This window comes from Malaya genurostris, chromosome 3 (assembly GCF_030247185.1).
Source record: "Malaya genurostris strain Urasoe2022 chromosome 3, Malgen_1.1, whole genome shotgun sequence".
NCBI lineage: Eukaryota > Metazoa > Arthropoda > Insecta > Diptera > Culicidae > Malaya > Malaya genurostris.
This window is the reverse complement of record NC_080572.1, coordinates 70,308,152-70,328,787: the sequence shown is the minus strand read 5'-3', so window position 1 is coordinate 70,328,787 and position 20,636 is coordinate 70,308,152. Positions and strand designations below refer to the sequence as shown.

Here is a 20,636-nt window from a genome sequence, read left to right as displayed (position 1 = left end):
TAACGTTTCAGTCCTACGTGTAACATGCCAGAGGTGATTTGAAGCTTTAATTGGTATGCTTTGATCTTGTGTCATGCGAGTTCGGATGAAATTCGCAAGTATGTACAAACATATAATTGCATATATTTGGGCTATTGATGAAATTTCGTCGGCTACAAAACAAATACAAATCACGACAAACAGAGTCTATATTCTGGGTTCGCGTGTTCGGTGTTGGTTCCTAATAAAGATCAACCTAAGCAGACTCTCGTGCATTTGCGGATTCAAAAATGTGACGATTAATTGAAAATGTCGATCATTAGAAATTTTTATTGCCTTGTTCCACATCAATGGCTCGAACAACCCCATGGGGCTGATCCTTGTAGTTTTGTCGTGAATACGACTTACTTTACTATGGGGCGCCTTTTCAAAATTTACCCTGTACAAGATTAGGCAGAACTTTATTGCGAATATCTCTTGATGAACTTAACCCAACAACATTGCATTGATTGAAAATCGTTCATTTCTTCTAGTGCTTCAGACGGAACTGGATGTCGAGGTGAGGTTCCTCCACCAACCTCAGTAAAAACAAACCAAGTACAAAACCTCAAACGCACAGGTCGCAGAGCCAGTTTCCCTTTCAAAGAAGATCGATTACATCATCCTGCTGCTGGTCGTTTGCATTGGAGCAAAATACAACGAAATATGGACAACAATGGAGAACATTACGAAAAATCATGGCTCCAAATGTTATCTAAAGAACTATAAAGATTGCTCTTTGCAAATCAGAAATTAAAACCATTAGTGTAGTGCAAATCTAGGATAATTTTATTAGCTTTGTGCAATTTTCGCAGTGCAAAATTCGCAACAGCGTTTAATATCGTTTATATAATAAAGATCTATACTGGTTATTTCGTAATATTTAATTGTATGTCACAATCAGGCGCGTACCCAGAAAAAAATTTCGGGTGGTGCTTTTATAACATAGAAGAGACCGGGACAAAATCGGACACCTTAGAAGTTGAAAAAAAAGTCGGGTGGGTAATGTCAGAGACATAACTGGATATCGTGAATACGAAAAAACTGGCACGCTCCCATCACTTTTCCGAATATCAGTTAGTTGATTGATTGTATAAATTGTACAAGCTTTCCCCTTTTTCACTAACAGAGTTTGAAGCGATGTACCTACATGAAAGTACAGATTAGTTACATTAAACAGCTACTATCCTACAACTATATATTCCAAACTTGAAACAATTCTTAATAATATAAATAGTAATAATAATAATAATAAAGATTAATCTGTATATATGGCAAGCCTGTTTCTCATGGCATATTTGCACACGACCCCATACTAGTATAAAGATGTGTTCAACAACTTTCGCATTGCCGTTCGTAATTGAATGTGTTAGTGACGATGCAAATTATTTTAACTTCCATCTTGATGAATCTTTTGATAGGAAATATTGAAAGTTTAATTAACTCCTAATGATTATCTGTGGCACTAAAAAGTGCCTTGAATTGTCGAAATCAACAAGAACTGCATTTTGATCTGAGATGATTCTCGTGTGTGTCTTGTTTCGGCAACAGTTGCTCAGAAAATAGTAGGAAAGCGACAAAATTCAACTAGTTCCTTAAATCTTTAGCACTGAAAAGTGCTTTGAATTGTCTGAAATGCACTGAAAAGTGCTTTCAATGGGCCTTGCTGGACTTTTTGGCTGCCTTTCTACGTTCAGAGTAGCTGCTTTAACTTAAATGACACTACTCACAACACATTTCATTTTATACCTGCTACTGGCAGCGGTGTACGGACAGCCCCTTTGCCTAAATTGCTTTTCCTGTTCGCAGAACGGGAAATAGTGAGACGACAGGTCCTCGATGTTACTCTCGTGTATGTGTGTCTTGTTTCGGGAGTAGTTGCTCAGCAAATGGTAGGAAAATTAACCACTCAACTTTTATATGGATGCTCATGAATAGATGCAGACATCTCGCGTTCTGATTGACTGGTGCTGTCATGGGTTAAATCAAACAGGTTTTTCAATAGTGTACTATTGAAAAATTTCAATGTTGTTTCAATACACGTTCAAGTTGAAAATTTTCGATTCTATTGGTAGTTAGATTATATAAATCCTTCCACAGATAACTGAGCTATGAGCTTTCAAAATACGAGAAAGGCAAACGCGCCTTATGAATTATCCTTTTTGATACTCGTTTATACCAAACATTCCAGAAACGTTTAATTTTGAACAATTTGAGATTATGTCACAAAACTGAAAATTTTATCATAAAATTGTGATCATATTTTCGATGGCATGCAGCAAGAATTATGTTGAATCATTAGATACAACAGGAGATATTCACGATCAAAAACTTATCACTCTCTCAGAGGGTAAATTTTGAAAAGGCGCCCCATAGTAAAGTAGGTCGTATTCACGACAAAAACATCAATTAAAACTGGGTTTTTACACAAGTCATCTTTACCGCGTCAATCCAATCGAAATAATAGCAGGTTTATAAGATATTTAAGCTGTCCGGTAGATCCAATGTCCAATCTAAACCCTGTATACCCTAATTTTTTTTGCGTATCGGGGGGCCCTACTCTCCCCCCTTTCTATACTGATTAGAATATTTAATGTATCAGAACTAATTGGCTCAAGTGGCACGTTCCCCAAGTTATTTGGAGATTTGTGCCTTTAATGTAACTAATCTGTACTTTAGTTTGGGTGTATCGTTTCAAGTTCTAGTAGTGGAAAAGGAGAAAGCTTGCACAACTCACACATTTAATTTATATTCGGAAGTATAAATAAAGTGTGTCAGTTTTATTCGACATCCAGTTATGTCTGACATTACACACTCGTACTTTTTGCGAATATTTATTATACCCAAAACATTCAACGCAATCTTTGCGACGAATTTTACTTCTAGTTCTCCAGATTAATTTTATGTGTCTGAACTGTCATATTGAGCTGAATCTGCCCTTCTAATTTATTTTTCTTACCCATTTCAGGATGACTGTGGAACTGAATAAAAATGTTGTGCATCACTGATATTCATAGACTGGAGAAAAATTAGGAAAATAATAGATTGAAGCACAAAATGGAGTACAAGCTGGACTCTTACATTACTTTTATATGCGATCCGAACTATGTATGAGCTTCCAGAATTCATATTGAAAACTGTGAGCTATAAGACAAGCACTGAATAAGAAATGTTCAAGTAATGGAGTGTAGGACGGTCCGTTGAGTATGAAATGAACAAGATATAAAAACTACCGTTCAAACACTTTTATTACCCTTTGCTATTATTTTAATATGTAAATTAAACTAAATAACTATCCATTAGGGCCAGTATTTAAATAGTAAGTGATCACTAGTAGTAATTTTACGCCTAGCTCAAGTGATAGAGTGTCAACAGAGTTCCATCCATTTCTGTAGGCCAATATTGACTCGTTCGGGTCTCCAATCCAGCACCGGTCTTGAATCCAGCAAACAAAAAGCCAACGTGGGCTCGGTCAGTGAGGTACGATACTGTTGACAAGCCGTTAATAATTAATGAAATCCTAATGAGACGCATTGGATCGGCGAAGTTGCGAAAAGTTGCAGACGTGAAAGCAAAAGTTATACTTTAGTCCGTCGGTCGGCGGGGTTGCCAGACCAGCAATTGTGAAGTGTGTACGTGTTGATGTATTTTGCCTATAGTAGTAAAACAACGACTGTTGACTAAGTCACGATTATCACGTGCTGGAGTGGAAAAGTGGCTACCTGCTTTAACAGAATTTTAATGGAGTAATTAATGCACACGGATGAAGAAAGGGGGAAACAAATGCAGTAAATCTTACCGCCGCGGACACAGTGATCGAGTATGTGCTGTTAGCGCTAGAACGTTCTTGCTAGGAAAGAGGGGTCATTACAGAAGTTTAGATTTTCCAAGTGCAAGTGCAAGAGAACGGAAGAGCTGCTACGGTCAGGTTAGATCGAGTTACCCCCAGAAGAACTAAGGCTTGGCCTTCTGGATTATGCTGTTTCGTTGCCGGTTGTACCCGCTGACAACGAGTTTCCTTGAATGGTGTGACTTGTAGAGTTCTAGTTTCTAATGAAGCTGGCGCGACTAGATTAGTAGTGATTGTGTGCCGTTCTATTCGAAGTCGTCGCCGCTCGGTGTCGTGCCCCATAGAAATCTCGGCCCAGTTTACCCGCTGATAAGTGACTGCTTGGCTACTGTTGCCTGGTGCCCTGCTGATGGCGCGGTAGCGGACGGTGGGCATCATACCACTGCCGAGCTGCCACCCCGCTGCTGGGTATCCTTTCAACCCACAAAGAAGACGGATTATCATTTTGATACTGGGGTACTGGAATTTTAATGGTTTACATGGTAAGTCCTTCATGATTTAGAATATGTAATTAAATAATGGATAGTATATTGTGCGATTGCGGTCGCAAGTGCACATCAAGGCCGCTCTGTTTAACTAGTCATGTTCGGTACGTTAAAATCCGCAAATGACTCTGTCTAGGTTTGAGTAAAAGAGTGCCCAGCAAGCAGCTCGGTTTCAAACTGTATCTATACTATGCTCACTGATAACAAACAATCTTCAATTCTTGAATTGTCAATTATCATCTCTTTCTAACAAAATAACCAGACACCGTTGAGTTGTTGGATCGGAACAAGTGTTTTGGCACCAGATCACACTTGAACCCGTTCACACCCAGTCGATGGCAAATTACAATCTCGCACCCACTCAGTCGCGGATGCTAACGTCGTGTGGCCTCTCCAATTGACATAATCCCTTTTGCGCTGGCTGATGCACCTCAACATTTTGCCGCTCGGAGCCGTTTACTGTTGCCTACTTTGACCGGTTCGTGCAATGCAACGGGCAGTCACTACGGTTAGTACAATAACTTTTCCCAGTGGACTGGCCGATGCCGTTGATTGAATAATATTGAATGTACTAGGAAAAAAAATGTACAATAAAACTTCGAGTACCTACCGGTGGTGCTACTCCACAGTACAGTTTGCAATCAATATCCCTTTCGCTCGCCATGTTAAGCCTGCTGCGGATCGGCGAAGATGAGAAAGGTAGCAAAGCGCACCGATTCTCATCTTTTCCCAGTCGGCACTCAGCCATCGGTTTCAGCTGCTTATAAGTATAAATCTTTCGGATTGAGGTAATTTGCGAAATGTGTATCAAAACCCACCGCGCGTCCCCGTTGTTGCGTTCTGCTCCTCTTTCCGGGAGGAGCGCCAAGGGGAAGTGCATACCGACACGCGGTTGTGGCAGTACGATTTAATTCACATTCATTTTCTGTCGATTTTGTTTTGTCCGTTGCAGTTCAGATATTGGAAGGACCGTGTAGGGTGCTACTGATCGAACCATCCGTCCGTCCGTATCGGTCTTTTAATCGATAGCTCTTTTAATTTTTTTGCGTATTACGAATCATGGTGAATGTGTTTCTAAACCTAACTTATGAATTTAACAATACACCTCAAAAGATTCGTAGAGTTCGTATGAATATAGCACTTATCATGCAATTTTACTGTACACTTAAATTAAATTTCGCATCAGAACAAATTACACTGGTTCTGCATCGCTTACGTAAGTAAACCTGAATTCTTTTAGAAATAACATATGACAGATCATTGTAAAAAGTGAAGAAATATTACTATTTTATTGATTGATCGTATTGATAAATCTACATTATAAACCTATGCAAAACTGTTCTCTGGATTTTTAGCATCTAAAATTCATGATGGCTTCTGTGCAACAAGATCATAAACTCCATTACGTTGCCTTGTGACGTCACCTGATCAGAATAGAATAAATAAAGCATAACTTTTTATGCCCTTGTCTCCAACTAGCAAAAGAGCTTAAAGTGATATTCGTGAGGTTGAATTAAGAGCTAAATTTATAGCTAAACATAATACTTAAGGTGAAATTTTAACCGCTTGAGTTTACCGAATCGTCGCAGGAAGCATAACAAGAAATACCGACTCATAGAAACCAGAAATATTATTTGTTGGCTTGTAAATATGATTTTTGAATTCTTCTTACATTGAATATATCCTGATTCAATTGTTATTGTTAATTTTTATTCATACAACTTTTATTTCGACTCAATCTCTCTTCGGCTTAACGTGGCCGTATAACAAAAAAATAAGGGAATTATTTATTTTATTGCTGGATCTCGTTGTCATCTTCTTTCTCAGCGGAGAGGCGTTTCCATTGCTATCCAGCGAATGAGGGGGGAGCAGTGGTTCGATATTCACGCTCCCGTCCATTGGGTCGGTGTCACTGTTGTTTGTGGAACGATCGGTTTTGCTTATATTTGTCTGGAGGTTGGCTGGGTTGTTAGCTGTAGCTGGCGTACCTTATTATCCATATGGAACAGCTGGTTTCGTTGAAGAGCAAGCTTCATAGATGTTTCCATTTTCAGTTAGTACCAACCTTCAAAAGATACGTGTATAAATTTGACAGCTGTCTGATTATTAGTTTGTGAGATATTGCATTTTGAGTGAAGCTACTTTTGTTATTGTGAAAAATGGAAAAAAAGGAATTTCGTGTGTTGATGAAACACTACTTTTGGATGAAAAAAAGTGCCGCCGATACCAAAAAATGGCTTGATGAGTGTTATCCAGACTCTGCACCGGGCGAAGCAACAATTCGTAAGTGGTTTGCAAAATTTCGTACTGGTCATATGAGCACCGAAGACAATGAACGCAGTGGACGTCCAAAAGAGGCTGTTACCGATGAAAACGTGAAAAAAATCCACAAAATGATTTTCAATGACCGTAAAGTGAAGTTGATCGAGGTAGCTGACACCCTAAAGATATCAAAGGAACGTGTTGGACATATTATTCACGAATATTTGGATATGAGAAAGCTTTGTGCAAAATGGGTGCCGCGTGAGCTCACAATCCATCAAAAACAACAACGAATTGATGATTCTGAGCAGTGTTTGGAGCTGTTATATCGATATAAAACCGATTTTTTCGTCGATATATAACAATGGACGAAACATGGCTCCATCAGACCTCAAGAGAATGCTCGCTGGTAAAAAATTCAGAAGCAATGAAGAGGTAATCGCTGAAACTGAGGCCCATTTTGAGGCAAAGGACAAATCGTACTACAAAAATGGTATCGAAAGGTTGGAAGATCGCTATAATCGCTGTATCGCCTCTGATGGCAATTATGTTGAATAATAAAAACGAATTTTGGCAAAAAAATGTGTGTTTCTATTAAACGATACGAGCTTTTCAGCCGAACTGTTACATACTGAAATGTTGTACTTAATGTTTTTGTGCTTCACATAGTGCACATTGTTATTGTCTTTTGCGAATTGAATTGCATCCAACTTATTATAAAACTGGATGTGAACAACATTATTTGTCTTATTGCATTGAAGTAAATTCACACGTGAGGAATAAAACGTCCCGGATAGTCCCGGATAGTCCCGGATAGTCCCGGATAGTCCCGGATAGTCCCGGATGGTCCCGTCCCGGTCGTTCCGGTATAGTGTGAACCTGCTTTAATTGTAATCTTTCGTAGCGACGGTAGCTTTTGTTCGTTTGGTTCACTCATTTCGAGGTCGTTCTATTGTTCACTACATAATACTGTACTTGGTTTCTTCCGTCCCGAACGTAAGCGGGACTTGGATGAGACTGACTTGGATGAGATGAGAAAGTGAACTGAGTTTAGAGTGCACTTTTATAGAAAAACATCGTTATCATGATTTTGTGATAATACTAACCAATAGGTACAAATTGAATAAAAGATTTACAAATTTACATATTTTTCACCTGAAAAATAGAGATTGAAATGTGGCAACTCTGCACGCTATACGAAATTGAACATGATCATATTGAACGTTGAACGTCTGTTGAACTGCTTCCGGAACAAAATAAAGCAACTACTATATTTTGGAAAAAATGAGCAATTTAGTACACAACAATTAGAGATCATAATAAAAGACACAAAAGGGTTTAAAGAAAAGTTATTAATAATAACTCATACTGTTTAGAACGTTAAGATCATAGATTTATTTGCTAGAAAAAATTTGAGTATTTTTGTCCCCAACAGCAAATCGCTTGCCAAATCATAAAATTTCTAGCGAAGTTTTCAACATAAACAAAGTGGTTTCATTTGCGGTTGCCTTCTCGAATCGTTATCCATGTTTCTTTATAACTTCTGAACTCGTGTTTTGTCCATTTGGTTCCATATTGCATATTGAATATGCACTTTGGCTGATTATTGGAACGATAATTAAAAAAAATTATTTTGTCAAACAAACCTAGACTACATATAAATAATTTACAATGCTGACTTATGTTACGTATTATTCTACTATAAAGTTGAATTTTATTTGAATTTTTGACAAAGTAATGCCCAGATAATTACAAAATTGATTATAGTGGCACATTATATGACTGACTGGACTATTCTTTGCTTGATTTGTTTTATTCCGTATTCCTAAACATAATTCCAGAGTTCGTACTTGACGGCCTGGTATATCAAAATTGAATTGTGTCAACAGTGCAGATGATTGTACGCGTTGAGAAATAATGTCGTTAATGATTTGAAACACTAAAAGATTAGGACGTTCTTTAAGTTCTTCGTTAGTAATATTATGGATTGAATTATAATATGGATTCCATAATTTATTTATTCATTTATAAATTTATTCGTCAAATGTAGACTACAGACAAAAAAAGTTACAATGGTTTTCTATTTGCTATATATTATTTCTACGATTTGGTTTAAATTTTTCTTTTATTTATTTCCTGGGCATAGTTAGATCGTTTTTGCCTTTCTCGATAGAAAGGTATTAGAATTGCTAGAAAAACTGACTTTTGAACGAAGCCTCGGAGACCCATAGTGTTATATACCATTCGATTCAGTTCGACGAGATCGGAAAATGTGTGTGTGTACGTGTGTGTGCACTTTTAGAAGATATTTGAACGCGCTCAATTTTCTCAGAGATGGCTGAACCGATTTTAACAAACTTGGACTCGTTTGAAAGCTACTATCGGGCCATTGATCAAGTTCGAAGATCAAATGGCTGTGACTTTTCGTTCCAGAGATATGATGGTATAAGTGACGTAACAGACAAAACGCGTTATATTTATACGCGCTCAATTTTCTCAGAGATGGCTGAACCGATTTTAACAAACTTGAGCTCGTTTGAAAGCTACTATCAGGCCATTGATCAAGTTTAAAGATCAAATGGCTGTGACTTTTCGTTCCAGAGATATAATGGTATAAGTGACGTAACCGACAAAACGCGTTATATTTATACGCGCTCAATTTTCTCAGAGATGGCTGAACCGATTTTAACAAACTTGGGCTTGTTTGAAAGCTACTGTTAGGCTATAAGTGACGTAACCGACAAAACACGTTGATTTTTACCGCTCTTATACATATAAGTGAGCCAATATTTTGGGATCACCTCTAATTTCGTAAAGCGCTAGTGCTCAAAAGTTTAAGCACCTCGAAAAATGTCCTCATGCAAAATTTGAGCTAAACCTGACATGCGTAAGGGGTGCTGCCCGGCGATTCAGTTTTGAAAATTTTCGATCTTGAAAAAGCACCATATGGGAGAGTACATGAAATTTCCAAAATCGAATTTTTTTTTGATGCCGAAACTCTTAAAACTGCATGAAACGTCGAGATTTAGTGTTATCTAAAAAAAAATTTTTTTTTGATAAAATAAACTTGGATATTTTTTCTAAGGCCCAAAAAGTCGATTTTTTCAAAAAAAAATTTTTTTCGAGATGACACTAAATCTCGACGTTTCATGCAATTAATTCTAAGCCTCTTGGCATCAAAATTATTTTTTCGATTTCGAAAATTTCATATATGATGAAAGAGGAAATGTAGTCCAGTTGAGTCTACGAAGTGCATACGGTAGAAATTGTTTTTGGACAGGTTCGATTAGTTCTTCGTGTATGGAGGTACACGGGTTCCATACTATGCTACAGTTTTCCAAAATTGTCCTCGCACAAGATGTATATATAATTTTTTTACAATTGTATTATAATGCTCCACGAAAGTTTTGAGTCTAAAATTACGCCTAGATCTTTTATAATTTTACATTTTTCTGCAGGTTGGTTTCCTAAATATATGTTAATAGGAGAAGACATGATTTTTCTACTAAACGATGTTGAACTACATTTCTCACCGTTTAGATGGAGTAAGCTTTCATTGCACCAAATGTTGAATACGCTAATTTCATGTTGGAATACTTTAGCATATACAGCATTTTTTGTTTCCACGAAGAGCTTCATGTCGTCTGCAATACAGGAACTTTCAGATGTTGGAATAAGAAGGAAATGTCGTTTACGTACAAGATAAAAAGAAGAGGACCTAAATGGGAATAGCTGAAATAACATTGATTTGGAGTATTAGATTTGATAGCAATTTGTTAACGTTTTGTGAAATATGATTCAAGCCATTCCAAAAGTTGGACATTCTGTGGTCGTGACTCGTTTACATCCGAAAGAATACAGCACATAAGTGCAATATCCTTAAAGTGTTACATAAATAGTGTAAACTTCGAGTCTGCTTTGATGCAAATGATAACGTTATTTGCGGATAAACATTAGCTCATTTAAAGCTACTACTTCGATCAGGGACGGCAAGTTCCAAAAAATATTGGGGGGGGGGGGGGCAAAAAAATATTATCATATATCATGTTATTGGGCACAAAAAATTTTTCTAAGCTAATGGAGATGGTAGAGGGATTATTAAAAATTGGAGAAATAATGTACAATATACAAAAATTTATTATACAAAATATACAGAATAAAAATATGAAATATTATGACAGTGTGAATGTTTTGCGTCTCATTTCGCAACGTTCAATGAATTCGTTCGCTACTTCTTTTAAATCCACATTCATCACAACTTCAGAATGAACATGCAAAATACTCAAAGAATTGAGCCGAGCTTGGGTCATAGTGCTTCTCATGTATGTCAACAATCTTCTTAAGGTAGAAAACGATCTTTCGGCTGTGCATGTTGTTACAGGTAATGTTAATATCAATTTCGTAAATTTCATGAGTTCTGGTAATAAATCTTAAATGTGGCTTTCACTTTTTAAAAAGAGTAAGAAGTCGTCAAAATTTCTCATTAAGCATTTGCTGTTACAACTAGTTTGGGGCAGCATTTTTTTCGCTCGTAAAATGTCTAAGAACATGTTTCTGTGCAGAACAAGTCGTACCTCGTCGATATCGGAACCAACAAACTCCAATATTTCTTTTTGAAATTTATCATCCCCGAAAATAAAACTCTCCGCCTGGCCAATAAAAGTGTGCACTTTTGTATAGAATCTATCTTTCAAGCAATTCACAATATTATCAATGATCTCATAATATAGACTTTTATACTTTTCTTCGGAATTTTCAAAACACTCTTTAACAACGTTATACGAATTGTCTAATTTTGTAGAAATTTTTCTTTTGCGATTCTCTTTTGGAGGATCTATATCCTTGGCAATTCTATATTCTTCTATCTCAGCCCAAATAACAGAGAATTGATTTCTCAAATTCGAAATAGTTTCGTTCAAATTTTCAATTAGTTTTTTGACATTACCGAAATGGAATTGCTTTTTTTGGATGGCCGTGTTAGAGACATCTACATGCGAAAACATTTTGCATAAAATGAATATTGAAAAAAAGAAATTGAAAGATTTCATTGATTTTAAAAAACCTTTCGCTTTAGTAGCTGCCTCAGTCGGTTGTAGTGACAAAGTTTCGAAGTAAGTTATCAATCGCTTGTAATTTTTTTAAATGGAATTTAAAGATGTAAATCTGACAGTCCATCTAGTTGGGCAAAAGGGTCTCAAATTTGCATGTTCTTTCATACTATCCACACTTTGTAAATCTAGAACAGGAAAAAACAAAATATTTAGTTTGGTAATAATGAAACGAAAATGACAATGAATCAAATATGAAACCAAATATATTTAAAGTTCTTTGAAAAATGTATCATATTTTACCGGAAAAAGCCTCCAGTCTTTGTGGTGAATCTCGCACGAAATAAATAAAATCCTTTGCAACACCGAGGGCATCACGATATTGAGGAATCATTTTTACCGAATCTTGGATGACTAGATTCAATTTATGGGCTGAACAGTGCACAAAATGGGCTTTTTCTTCAATTTCGGAAATTAAACCTTGAACTCCGTTGAATCGCCCAGAAACATTTGCTGCTCCGTCAAAACAAACGCCTCGGCCTAACTGAATATCGAGTTCAAAACGACGTAAAGCATCAATTATCAAATCGAACAGTGCTTTCCCTGTTGTGGAAGCAGTAGAATAAAAACCGAGAAATAGCTCTTCAATTTCGAATAAATCATTAACAAATCTGAAAAAGAATCATTGATGAGTTTATGTAAATTTCAATGCTGCACTCAAAATAAAATATGGTAGAAATCCTCATTTTTATTCGTAAAGTGACTGCAGAAGATATAAATTGTAATACTTCTCAAAAATATTTAGGAAATTTTTCGTTTTTATTAAAAACTCGATGGAGAAACTCAAGTTTGTTGGACATGCTACTATAAAAAAGGGAAATTCTTCCCTCAATGTTTACTGATTGAGTATAATACCTGACACAAAAACTGAATTGTTCTTTGGATGCTACATCGCGAGTTTCATCGCCAATCAAAGAATAATACTTTGCTTCCTTCACTTCCTGGATCAGTGAGCGCAAAACTTCATGACTCAAAATTTGCAGCAACTCATTCTGCACCTCCTTAGAAATCCATTTGTATGTATCTCTTTTCAACCACTTCAGTAATTCTGGTGAATCCTCGGCTCTTAGTTGCAATAAACAATTAAAATTACTTCTTTCATCAGTATGCCCACGAATTGCAATACCTTGAACCGCAAGATAGCGTAGAGTCGAAATAATTTTCATAAGGCACGTGCCATTTTCTTGGTTTTGTCTCACCTTATCGTTGGATAAACTTTCTAAAACATTGATTTTATGTTTGGTATACGTAAATTTCAATACAGCTTCTCGATGTGTGCCAGAACTTTCATGTTTTCGGAATTTTTCTATTGCCTTCTTCCAGTTAGAGAATCCAGTGCTAATAAATGCATCATCGGATTTTGTGCTTAAAGACAACATATTTTTATTCGTAGAAGATTTGCACGTACCGCAAAAAGCAGAATCCTTGTCTTTATCGTAAATTAGCCACGGATATGATTTTTTCCAATCCTCTCTAAAACGACGTCTAGATTTACTAATTGTATCAGATGATTTTGAACTACTTCGCATATCACTGTCAGAATCGGAGACACTCGGGTTGGATTCAGATATCTTCGAAATATCGGAACGATTTTGCACGGCACTAACGGTTTCTCGTAGATTACTTTGACGTGTTGTTTGATGAGATGGGGGTGGTATTCGTACTACGAAACGATCCATTTTTATCAAAAAAATCAAACGTTCAGTACTACACATACGAACTCTTTCATCTTATGAACTAATTATATTTTTTTAACTTTTTGGTTACGTTACTTCAACTTGTTTGTTTACGTAAGACAGTAAGAGTTGCTAGATTATTCTCATTTCGAGACACTCAAAAAAGTAAAATCTTTCACTAACTTTAGCAGCTCTCATCCGATTTTCGATTGTGGTTTTTTTTTTTGCTCACTAAACTGAACCCAGCCACAATTTCCTAGTACATAGGTAGCCTAGATTTTGGTACAGATGTGGTACAGATATATTTTTACGCCGTATACAGAGTTTTGAAAACGTGACCTGGCAACTCTGGTAAGACACTTCCCATTGAGAAATGAGGTCATTCATCAGACCAACTTGCAACGTATTGAACCAACGAAGTACTCCCGTTGAACGATTTTTTCTTTTCGGGTTGGTGAGAAATGTTTAATGCCGGATTTTTGCCATACAAGACCAGCAGGATCGTTTTGGATCAGTTCTTCATTTTTAGCGCCTTTGGTTTTATTTTTTTATCCGAAATTTAACTGAAATGTTATAACATAGCTTTCGCACTCCCAAATATGATATGCAAGGCTTCTTTTCTCAATATACCAGTATTTTCATTTCATGGTCTCAAGACTCGTTTCAAATTAAGTAAAAAAAAGAGCGGTTGGCGGTTCAATGCATAGGGAGCTGGTCTCACAAGCTAGTTGTGGTATGTTCGAGCTTCGACCTGGAAGGGTTCTTAGTGTCAGTAGGATTGTAGTACTAGCCATTCAATGATTCTGTATGCTAAAAATCGGCTGCGAAGTCTGTTGAAACAGAAAGGCCAAATTCCACAAAAGGAATGTAATGCCAAGACTTTGACTTTGACTAAAGCGTATCAATCAATAATCAATGTGGAAATTGTAGATAATTAGATTAAAAATTGTACTAAATTAGTTAAGAAATATTTAGACTACGGAAATGAATTATGGGGGTTGCAGAAAAAAAGTGTGATATCATTAATTATCTCCACCAAATCTTCAAACATTCCAGTAGCCAAAATATTGGGGGGGCATGGCCCTCTAATAAAATTTTTGGGAGCAAAAAGTGCTTTGCCCCCCCATAGTTGCCGCGCCTGACTTCGATTTCATTTCTCTTTTGCACAAGCAAATAATTATAAACCACCCATCCATTCCTCTCTCCTTATCTCTAAAACAGTCGATTTTATTATTCGAAAGAGCTTTTACACTTTGATAAATCTCTGGTCGAAAGAGTGTCAAACCCGTAACACGCTATCATTATTGCAATCTCTTAAATGTGTCTGCCGTTCACCCTTCTGAGAAAATTCGCAATCTTATCCTCTAATCCGTTTCAGACAGTGGTAAAACAGGATCCTCAAATAGTACATCCAAATATCGCAACTGTCAAGCCGTCTATGAAATACCTCCTGTTTGAACTTTTATTGGTCGCACTGTGTTGGATTTTTTCTCTATTAATATAGTTAAGGTTATGCTTCGGTGACTGCTCTCTTGGCCAATGTAAGGAAGAATTGTAGAACGTACAAAATCTAGAATTCAATACTACACGTTTAGCACACTTCCGAGTTGCGCCACTAGTGAGTTTTTCATTGCTGAATGTAAAAAAACGACGGCCATTTAGTTGATCTATTGCGATATAATTTGAATATGGCACAAGTCACCATAAAAATTAACCTTCAGTTTAATTCATTTTCAAGATCAAGAGACGCCCAGTAATGGACCAATTCATGCCTCACGCAATTAACTCCGCAGATGCTAAGATGTGTAAAACTCGAACTGTACATAAAAAGTGGATAATATTATTCGTTCTTTTAAAGATTTTAAGCCGTGTGTACAGAAAAAAAATGACATTTAAATGACATGTAAATCAAAAGTGTCACAAATACTTTAATCTCAAATTTAATTAGCGCAAAACTGAATTGGGAAATTCTACTATGGAATAATAATTTCGATAGTTTAAGATTATAGTCAGATTGATAGAAAAGTCAATGCTTTCCAATTCCGTTAGGTATCGAATGTAGGTTTCAGTCAAGTTTCCGACTTAAGTATTGTTTACTACATACCATCAATGTTTTATGTATCGTATAAATTTCATTATTTTCCCAGTATGTTTCCAATAAAAAAAACAGCCAGTTTTTTAGTTAAACTCAAAATCTATTGCTTTCTTTCCTTGCGTGTACCGCGTGGATAAAAAACGGTGACATATCAATAAATCCAAATGGTAACGCTAAAAACAAGACATTCATCCAGTCAAATGTTTCTGCGCCAGTATGACAGTAATCGCTGTAAGAAATCAGTCACATAGCAAAATCAACGGACACAGCTTATGCGAAACCCATTAGGTAGGATGCGGGATAATCAAAGCTGCCTGCCCAGTTTTTAATAACTTTTTTTTTGTTGCTGTAGCAACAATGCCGCTGACCGGTAGCGGTAAAAGCTGTTGAGCTTTTGCGCGCTGCAGTACGGCCACAGCTTCCAACAACGGCAGCGGCAACAGTTTTATGGCATCTGACGACAGATCTAATTGCCGGTCCATCATAAAGATATCAATATTAATTACTGGTTGGCATAAAACTGTCACCTGTCAGTCGGGCTTTCCAGGGCGGTAGTTTTTGCATTGATGTGGAATGTTGTGACATCAGCAGGATTCACTATGATTGTATGATAACGGGCACTATGTAGGCAAATCGTTTGAACTCAGAGACATTTGTTGTTATTTGCAGGTCTTTTTTCTGTTGTTACATACGAAATTTCATGAAAATAAAGCTACCAATCTAGCGAAATACTGCTATCTTAAATGAGTTTCATATCGCGTGATTGGGAAATTCGAATTGTTTCCCAACCGCGTACACTTGATTTGATGTCATCTATGATATCCGATAAAAGCCATTATCGACCAATCAAGATTCCTACCCGGTGTGCAAGTTTAAAATTTCATCAACGGATGGCACATAAAATATATTGAAGTATTCGGTTTGTAGCTACGAATAAAATACTTTTGAAGTTCTGTTCTGTGTTAGAATCCGGAATCAGTGACCGGTGCAAGAATTCTTTTTCAGCAGTTTGTTTACCTAGTCCCCCATTTTCTGTAGCAAAAATTTAACGGTGTTTCGTGCAGTGAGTCAAAAGTTATTTCAAATGGAAGCCGAGAGGAGAGAAAAAATTCTGCACACCAAATCGCCAAATCAACCGTGTATGATGTGGCCGAACGTTTTAGGAAGCGAAAGAACGTGGACATCACAAGCCGAACCAGAAGGAATCGTCAGAGCAAACTTTGGACTATCAGATAATGAAATCGCAAAAAAAAATACGCTGCTGCTCGCCGTACTGTTCGAAAAATTCTTTTGCGAACAGGATATCGTTCTTATCGAGGCAGCAAATAACCAAACATAACTTTGAAGCAATTTCGTTACTAAAACTCGAGCTCGGAAATTGTACCAGCAGGTTTTGACGAATTACTAAGGATGCCTGCTCATCGACAATGATTCTACATGGCAATAGCACAAAGGAATGTTCCTGTAAATTTTAAGTTTGCTTTTATGCCAGTGAAGTAGTTGTTCAAATTTCATTGGTTAGTCGTTGACTTTGTTGATGGGGCGCTTTGATTTCCGTGGTAGGGGCGCATAGCAATTGTCTGAAGTTAGATTTTTTTGACGGGGTTTGTTGTTTCTTCATCTTCGTATTTATGTATACAACAGCTATATAACTGACTATATATAACTATATTAGTATCAGACTTATTTGTTGCGAGCGGGGCGCCGTATTTTCTTCAACAACTCATTTTTAACTCTTTTGCAAGTTTCCTGAAGCTCCCTCCACAATTGCCACACAAATCAACCATGAAGACTCATTTGCAACAGACATAAGTGTTATCATAATCTGAATGGTTATGTTTCTAAGTACCCATGTGTTGAGATTTCCACTTTCTTTATTTATTATTCTTTCAAATAATAGTTCCGATTGTGTGATTTTGAGATAGAGTTCAAAATCTACTTCTTCAAAACTGCACAGAAAGAGATTATGAATTTTACAGGTGACAAAATTCTACAAACGATACAATACATAACTACTAAGTCTTAATCTTTCAAATGACGCAATGTTCCACTCGCATAGAATTTTACACGCTCCGAATGTAATTTGCACTCGGCTAGCCAGTGCCGCTGTATGGATTTATATGTATCAATCAGTGCGGTAAAATTTCATTTTCAATCGAATAATATAAGATGAAAATGAAATTTATGGCCGCTGACCGTCAGCATATCCCTACTAATTCATTTGACTTTTGCTGCCATTTTCAAGTGAAGCTCCCGGAATTCATCGTCAGTTGATTAATCGTACCTAGTCATTCGAAGTTTTGCTTGCTCAGTTTCAAGTGCCAAGTAGTCTAGCTGCTTCATAGTCTTCGCTCTTGGTAGTAAGCAATTTCGATCGAATAGAATTATAAATGTAGTAAAGTGTTAAAAATGAAAACTTAAGGAGGAAACAATTAATTTATGTGTATTCTGTGATTGATATTTCAGCTATCTGATTAGTCTTTCATCTATTATCTTGAACCAATTCGAATGTTTACATGAACCTCATTTGAAGGCCGCTCTCACACTATTGAAAGAGATATTTTGTCACTTCAAAATATCAACTGACGGTGGTTAAGCTGAGCCTCGATTGAAGAGAAACGAGTGATGAATTGAATGCTGCCCGTTCGGGCTGTCAGCAAACATTGTGTGTGTCAGAGAGTGAAGTTTACTGCATTAGAGAGATCGTCAATGTGTTCCACATTCAGTTTCAATTGAATTGAATGAAATTTTACAGCACTGGTATCAATTATTCAATAACAAGCTATGGGTCCATAAGACCTTTCATTTGAATCTAAGTTGGTGAAAATCGGTTCGGCCACCTCTGAAAAAGTGATTGCGGTGATGGCGATACCAAAAACCTGTTTTAATCCACCTAGTGGTGTAATTATGCCTTTCTCATACCAATCATACTATCATATATAGTACTGTAGTATTCTACAAAATAATTTTCTTCTATTCTTGAAAGAATAACTAAAAACGGTTTGTATGACCGTCTACTGATAAAAACTATCAATTGGAAAAAATTTGAGGTCGATTTAGATAATTTTTTACGGGTTTTCGCCCTTTTTTCAGTGATGGTATAAAATTTTTAACCCACTTTATTCTATATTTCCGGATCCGGAAGTCTTCTTGGTAAGGAGATTTATCAGAAACCAAAGAATAAAGAACGTAACAGCTGTTTTAACGAATTGTATTTAGCCATGAACTAACAAGACCTGCAAATTGATTTTGCGTATTTTTGCACTGTCACTTTCAAATGAAATATTCGTGGAAATTAAAAGATTTAATACTTATCACCCTATTATCCCACAATCCGTTGTTAGATTCAGTTAAAATTCAATTGAAATTTCAGTTATAATACATTTCGTTTGAATTGAAATTTTTGCAAACTAGCCAAGCAATTATTGTAAAAAATTAGTCAAATATTTTGACACACACCTACACGAAAATTTTGCCATCTAGACTAATTTAAATGATATAGGGCAGTTAAACCAATAGTCGTCTCATTAGTCAGGACATAACAGTATTTATCCGATTACTCGGTCTTCAGCACGGGAGCGGGTCATTGCGCCGAAAGCCATTTCGCCGAAAGTCGTTTCGCCGAATAGGTCATTTCGCCGAAAGGGTAATTTCGAATGCATCAAATTATTTTTTTTGTGTTATTATGCCTGCTGTATAACGCAGCCACATATCCGAAGCCAAGATGGCTCGGCGGCATAAAGCCGCCGAGGCGACGCCGGCTGAGTTGGCCGCCGACCCGCCGTCGGAAGCGGCGGCCTCTTGCATGCAAACCTGTAACCGCCTCGTTTGCCCGGTCTACTCAAAGCTAGGTTTCTTTGCTTTAGTTAGGTCCGAACGATGTGGCGAAGCCGCATTAGATATTTTTTTATTTAGTAAACGGAAAATACCACATACATTTCCTTTTAGATACCTATGGAATTGCTTTGATGATTAGTAGTCAAAAAGTTTCTTTGGGAACTCCGTTCTGAGGTTCATGAATCAATCTTTATTCAAGAAGTACAATTGTAGGTCAACAAAACGGGCGTTAACGTTAGCATATTTAATTTGTCTTTATTTTAAATCGATTCCCATTACGATTTTAAGACAATTGCAGGAATCGGCAAAATGACCCTTTCGGCGAAATGGATTTCGGCGAAATGACATTCGACGAAGTGGCCCATTCGGCGAAATGACATTCGGCGAAATGACCCTTTCGGCGAAATGACCCTTTCGGCGAAACGGCTTTCGGCGACATAACCCTGATCTCTTCAGCACACATATGATGCATTCGGAGCCAATATCTTCGCAAATGCAGCCCTAACAATCAAAATTAGTGTGAAAACGAACTATACTTCTGTTATGAAAACGTGAAAATCGGAGCAGAATGCATATATTTTCTTCTTATTCTTTGAACCCATGCACAGTAGGGAAAAATAGATAAAAAACGCTACGACTTTTTGGAGGCATGTTACAGCTGACCACAAAGCATTTTTTGGTGTAAAATGCTACCATGTTCTTTTTACCTCAAGGTCCCTTCTGTCGTGAATACGATTTACTTTACTATGAGGCGCCTTTTACAAATTTCCCCTCTGAGAGAGTAATAAGTTTTTGATCGTGAATATCTCTTATTGTATCTAACGTATCAACACAATTTTTGCTACATGCCATCAGAAATATCATCATCAGTTTATGATAACATTTTCAGTTGTATGACATAATCATAATTCAAAATTAAAGTGTTCTGAAATTTTTGGTATAAACGGGTATCAAAGAAGAAAAGTCATGACGTCTTTCTCGCACCTGGGTAGATATAAAACCTTTACACTTGATATATTTCGTTCAGCTCAGTTACAAGTATCAAGAATTCAGTTCGATATTTCATCACTTGCGTTCGGTATTTAATTCCTTCAAAGAAGATCGATTGCGTCATCCTGCTGCTTACTGTTTGTATTGGAACAAAATAAGTGGAAAACGATTATTATTCATACAAGATTTTTTTTAGCTTGAAAATAAGTTATAATTTGCGCCCTCACTACGATTATTTAATGTATTCAAAATACTTTCATCCTGCGCCCTGGAAATTGATTTCATGGGCGCCCTTTTCAATTCTCTTACCGTGAT

At 36.8% G+C, this 20,636-nt stretch overlaps 1 protein-coding gene across 1 annotated transcript in view; it reads left to right on the top strand.

The window, feature by feature from the left end:
- LOC131434782 (Krueppel-like factor 12) overlaps nucleotides 1–20,636 on the top strand; it is a 398,669-nt gene that overhangs the window by 9,884 nt on the left and 368,149 nt on the right. The window contains exon 2 of the mRNA XM_058601926.1: nucleotides 2,987–4,350. Coding sequence (XP_058457909.1) covers nucleotides 4,339–4,350 — 12 coding nt within the window. The 5' untranslated portion in view covers nucleotides 2,987–4,338. The remainder of the gene's footprint in view (nucleotides 1–2,986; nucleotides 4,351–20,636) is intronic.